The following is a 5,495-nucleotide window of genomic DNA, read 5'->3' on the forward strand; positions in this document are numbered from 1 at the left end:
TGTTATGTAGAGGTAATCAAAACTGAGGCTCGTGCCTCTTGGAGGAGCCAATGAATGGAGATTAACGTTATTCATGAGGCGCCCTCAACTCTAGTTTATGAAAAAGAGGAGGTGCAGATCCAGTCAGGCAGATCGGAAGCCACCACTCAGATACCCGCCAACCTGACCCCAGAACTCAAAACAGAGCTTTTTACGTGTTTAACACACAACCATGATGTGTTATCTTGGACACCGTAGGAAATCATAGGTATATCATCAATAGTTATGAAATACGTGCTTCACGTCCCACCGAATGCTCAGCCTGTCAAACAAAGAAAGCGAGATTTGGAGCTGAGCAAAATAAAATCATCCGATCGGAGGTGGACAAATTGCTCGAGACAGGGCATATTCGGGAGGTACGGTTCTCGACCTGGTTGGCCAATATGGTCCTGGTGTCCAAGTCTGGGAATAAATGACGCGTTTGTATGGATTTCAGGAATTTAAACAAGGCGTGCCTAAAGGATTATTATCCCTTGCCGTGCATTGACTAAGTAGTAGACTCTACTTCTAACTACGAGTTGATATGCATGCTGGACGCATATCAAAGATACGATCAAGTCCCGCTAGCTAAAGAAAACCAAGAAAAAATTAGTTTCATTACTGCGGAAGAAACTTATTGTTATAATGTTAGACTATTCTGAATCAAGAATACAAGAACTACTTACCAATGGCTCATGAACAAAACATTCTGGAAGTACTCCATATGTATATACCGAAGTCCTTATGACATACAATCAATTACAATGCAAGATTAACTTAAACACTTTGTTAAAATATCAAATTTTATAATTGTACTATATTTGGAGGCTGAATGCCCTAATAGAGGGGAGGGTGAGGGATTGTTGTATGAGAAAAGGTACAAAATTAAAAAAATATATCCATATTAAATTCACGTATAGATTTTTCTGATACGGTAAAATAATACATGCTATATTATCTTATTAATTTATATTTTAATGGAAGTTATTATGGAGACTAAATTCTAATGCACTTTAGATTTGATAAGTTAGGTTAAAATAATTTTAAATGTTAAAATACATTTGAGAACAAATGGATGAACCTCATGCCAAATTTATTTATTGTTTTTAAATTAAATAATATATACATTCTTTATGCGCTAAAATATATTTTTTACACAGATTTTTTATTATAAGTCTAAGTGAATGACAGGATCATTAGCTACTGCCAGTAACCTTACCGTTGGCCCGCCACCAGCTGCTGCTCGCGTCAGCGTACTTGGTTGTTATGTCGGTGGTGATGGAAGACCGGCTATACCGGGTTTCCCGCGTCTCTTTTCCAACGTCTTCTTTTCCACTTTTCCCAATTCCAAAGGCCCGCTCTCTGGCCTCTTGTGCTTTCTTGATCCAGTGGAATCACGTTTAGGTGCAGTGGTTGGGCAGGAAAAGGGGTGGTGACGGTAGAGCAGATCCATTCAATGCCTTCCTCAGAACGCGACAGAGGAATCTGACGCTTTGGTAGGTTACGTCGAAGCACATGTGCTGCCTTCTTTCCTCTTTCCCCTTTTTTTTTAGCTTCCATCGTCGGTTCAGTCGAGGTGTGCAGAGCCAGGCCAGGCATGGATACTTTGATTCTTCAAGGAGCGCAGAGCCAGGCAGTCGCAGTGTTCCTGCGTCCAAAGTACTGACAAACGGAGGTGGAGAATGTCTGTATTGGAGGGAGGCTCGGACGAGAAGATAGAGGCAAGGTGTGTGATGGTGGGTCTTCAGATGGATGCCAATGGCAAGGAATTGCTTCACTGGGCAATCAACAGAGTCGCGGAGCGAGGTGATCGCATTGTCGCCGTGACTGTCTGCAGGGATTCCGGTCAGTTCTTAGCATCCACTTCTGATGGTGAATTGCATGCAGCATCATTCATCCTCCTTACATACCTATATCTATATGTATAATATACTTGTTTCTCACAAGTTCACCTCAGCATTTGTGTCATCTCAACTTTTTCGTCAACTTTGTTTTTTTTTAAAAAAAAAATCTCTCTCTGTAAGCATTCAGTTTTGTAAGGAATTTTACATTGCTGATTAAGAGATTTACTTTCAGATCTGAAAAACGCTATCAGCACCCTGTCCATATTAACCGTGTTAGAAGATTTTCTAGCACCATACGAAGAAGCCTGCAACTTTAAGATGGTGAGCTTAGTTCTGTATCAACAATCAAATATGATCACTTCTTGTTCATCTTCATGTAGGTCATGTCCTTAGGTTTCTCTTGTCGGTCGTGTTGTTCGTGGTAGTTCGATTCGGAAAACCCTAGTGAATGAGGCCAGGATTTGTGGAGCCACGAGCATCGTTGTCGGAGCAAACAAATATATCTCAATAGGGTAACTGCTTCAAATATCTAATTCTGGATTTGGCTAGAGAGCTGGCCTGCAGTTCTCTGGTCATATCTGATAGAATTTGTTTCAGGAGCTCTGCCTTAGTTGCCAAGTATTGTGCCAAGAAGCTCCCTCCAACCATTTCCCTAATTACAGTTCAAGATGGACGGGTCATCTTTGAAAAGAAAGCTACTTTTGAAAAAGCATCCCCTGGTGAGTTGTGCTAATGCTTTTCACCTAAATGTTCACAAGGAACTTCTCTTTTGCACCATCATTGTGTTTACCGTTAATTAAAATTTCATTCCTTAGATTGGTTCATTTCTGTATGTTAGGAGAAGCACCACCCCCAAGTCTGCCAAGTATGTTGCATCGCAGACTTTGTATGCAGCACGGAATGGCCATACCAAACTCTGAAGAAGAGGCTGGTAAAGAATCCCTGAAAGCATCCAATTCTGGATTTGAAAACAATGGAAAGAAGGCAATCTCAAATGACAAAAATCATGTCTGCGAGGGGGCAAGAGCAGCTACTCAAACCTCGGTCACAGTATTGGTTAGACAGCTGCCACAGCCTGGGATAGGTTGGCCTCTACTGCGAAAAGCAGTGAAAGAAAGCAAAGCTGTGAAGAAGGCTGAAGGTGCTCGAAGATTATCAGTCGTCCAATGGGCCATGGCTTTACCCGATAGGAATTTCTCATCAGCTCAACCATTGTTTCAGCTTTCCAAGGAGTTGCGGACGACCCTCAACGACAATAACTCGAGCTGCAAATGGTTTCAATATGAGGAACTACTGAGTTCGACTAATCAGTTCGCTCCAGGTTCATTTTCTAAACCGTGCACATCCCTCTACAAATTGTGCTCTAAAAGCTAACATGAGATTCACGATCCTAAAGAAGATTTCAATTCTCAACAGAAAACTTGATAGGCAAAGGAGGAACTGGCCAAGTATACAAAGGCAACCTTCAGAACGGTCGACAGATTGCTATAAAATTATCTCAGCTGTCTACAAAATCATCAAGAGATTTCCTTCAGGAGGTTGATATAGTTACAAAACTTGATCACCCACATGTAGTCTCATTATTAGGCATTTGCGTAGAGAAGAACAATCTTATTTCTATATACAAATATTTCGTTAATGGAAGTTTGGAGGAAATTTTGCATGGTAAGTCATTATTCCAAGGTCATCATCTTCTTTAAAAGTTCACTCATACTGCAGTTATAATGAATTTCGTTTCACACTTGAGGTCAACATATAAAGCAACCATACATTTCATTGTTATTTCATATTTGACAAGATTTTCTTTCCTTGTATTAAATTCAAGTCTTTCTTCAATGTGCAACGAATGGAACATAGGAAAGAATGCCAAAGAGCCATTACCTTGGGAGACAAGAACAAAAGTAGCAATGGGGATTGCTAAGGCTCTTAACTATCTTCATCATGGTTCTCAAACAGTGATCCACCGAGATGTGAAATCTTCAAACATTCTTCTTGACAGCGAATTTGAACCTCAGGTAGTTTGCATAATTATAACCTCAAGTAGATTTAAATGCTAAATCTGATAATGTGTCACAACAGTTATCTGATTTTGGCTTAGCTATCTGGGTTCCAAAAACCTCAAACTACCTAACACAGAATGACATTGTCGGAACTTTCGGGTAACTTTCCTTTCAACCTAATTTGTGATCAATCAAAATGATACATGGATCAAGTACTAATACACATTTTACTCAGATACCTTGCACCTGAGTACTTCATGTATGGAAAAGCTAGCAATAAGATTGATGTCTACGCTTTTGGCGTCGTTCTACTGGAATTGTTAACTGGAAGAATGCCCATCAATGACAATAGTCCTAAAGGTCAAAAAAGTTTGGTGATGTGGGTGAGTAACTACTCCAACTTAGATTCACAATTTCTGCAACTCCTGTTAACTCCGCTATCAAAAATGATGAAAGTTAAATACTTGAGCACAACTTCAGAAACTAAAATATGAAGTAACTGGTGAAAGCATTGCTTCAATTGCTATACTAATTAGTATAAACAACTATAGAAAATTGCAACATCTTGAGGGGCATGCTCCATTTATCAGGGAGACACCTAATAAGTTCAAAATGTTTATAGGCGACACAAGTTATTGAGAATGGAAATCTAATGGATCTAGTGGATCCCAAACTTGATGCCGACTATGACAAAGACCAGATGAGAAGAATGATCTTAGCTGCATCTCTTTGCATAACAAGAATAGCTCAATTCCGACCCGCAATCAACAAGGTAAGTGAATATGCTAACAAGCTTGATTTCTGAAGGCTGAAGCTTGGAGTAACGATGGCAACATTTTGGTTCTTCCACATTCACAGATATGCAGTCTTTTACAAGGAGAAGACGACATCGAGAAATGGATATGCTGCCAGGCAGATTCCATGTCAGATCTGGTAGATTGTCCAGATGACGAGGCCTATCCAACTTCTAACATTGGATCACTAGAGCATGCATCTATCGATGTGGATCACAATGCATCATTGACCAGCAGTGACAAGCGTGGTTACTGGCAAGAATATCTCAGAGGTAGATGGAGTCGTTCCAGTTTTTATTAGCTCTTCACAATCTTACCCATCCATTGTTTGTGTTCTTCTGAATAGAAATCCCTTGTACATAATAAAGCCTGGTTTTGAGTCAGGATAACTTTCCGACCAAAAACCGGGGTCATGATTGTATGAAGTAGAGAATAAGAGAAACATGAGCAACACAAACATTTTCGATGGGTTTCCCTCAACTATTTATCAATGTGTCCAAATTTGCAAGTCTAAGTTATTTCTTCATATTCAACTTTTAAATGAAATGCAGGATGTGTTGATCTTTGCTCAAAATTCAGCTTATAACATGGTTGTTCAATGCACATAATAAAGCCTGCTTTAACTGACTTTGCAAAGAAGAGAATTTGAGATGCCTACAAAGTAGAGCTATTGATGAAGGTGCTGCATCTCTTTGCAACTTGATCCCAAGATTTTTTACCTTGATGATAACAATTGGAGAAGGGATATTAGTCAATGTTAAAAAAACAAAAGAAAGCTTAATGGAAAGGTATTTACAAACCTTGCACATCAGGCCTAGAAAGAGAAGAGAGGGTATCGG

At 39.7% G+C, this 5,495-nt stretch overlaps 1 protein-coding gene across 2 annotated transcripts; it reads left to right on the plus strand.

Moving 5' to 3' along the window:
• The first annotated feature begins 1,366 nt into the window (after positions 1-1,366).
• Positions 1,367-5,136, plus strand: LOC122020257 (receptor-like cytosolic serine/threonine-protein kinase RBK1). Of its 2 annotated transcripts, XM_042578106.1 has the most exons (12): positions 1,367-1,514; positions 1,590-1,863; positions 2,095-2,183; positions 2,256-2,374; positions 2,460-2,581; positions 2,701-3,183; positions 3,279-3,527; positions 3,720-3,877; positions 3,942-4,021; positions 4,098-4,245; positions 4,485-4,634; positions 4,721-5,136. In XM_042578106.1, exons 2-12 carry the CDS (start codon positions 1,701-1,703, stop codon positions 4,955-4,957), a joined length of 1,998 nt encoding a protein of 665 aa, XP_042434040.1. In that variant the 5' UTR covers positions 1,367-1,514; positions 1,590-1,700; the 3' UTR covers positions 4,958-5,136. The 2 variants fall into 2 exon arrangements, with proteins under 2 accessions (XP_042434040.1, XP_042434039.1); XM_042578105.1 differs by lacking the exon at positions 1,367-1,514 and having other exon boundaries at positions 1,530-1,863.
• Positions 5,137-5,495: the final 359 nt, after the last annotated feature.

The sequence above is a fragment of the Zingiber officinale genome, chromosome 9A, assembly GCF_018446385.1.
Source record: "Zingiber officinale cultivar Zhangliang chromosome 9A, Zo_v1.1, whole genome shotgun sequence".
Classification (NCBI taxonomy): Eukaryota; Viridiplantae; Streptophyta; class Magnoliopsida; order Zingiberales; family Zingiberaceae; genus Zingiber; species Zingiber officinale.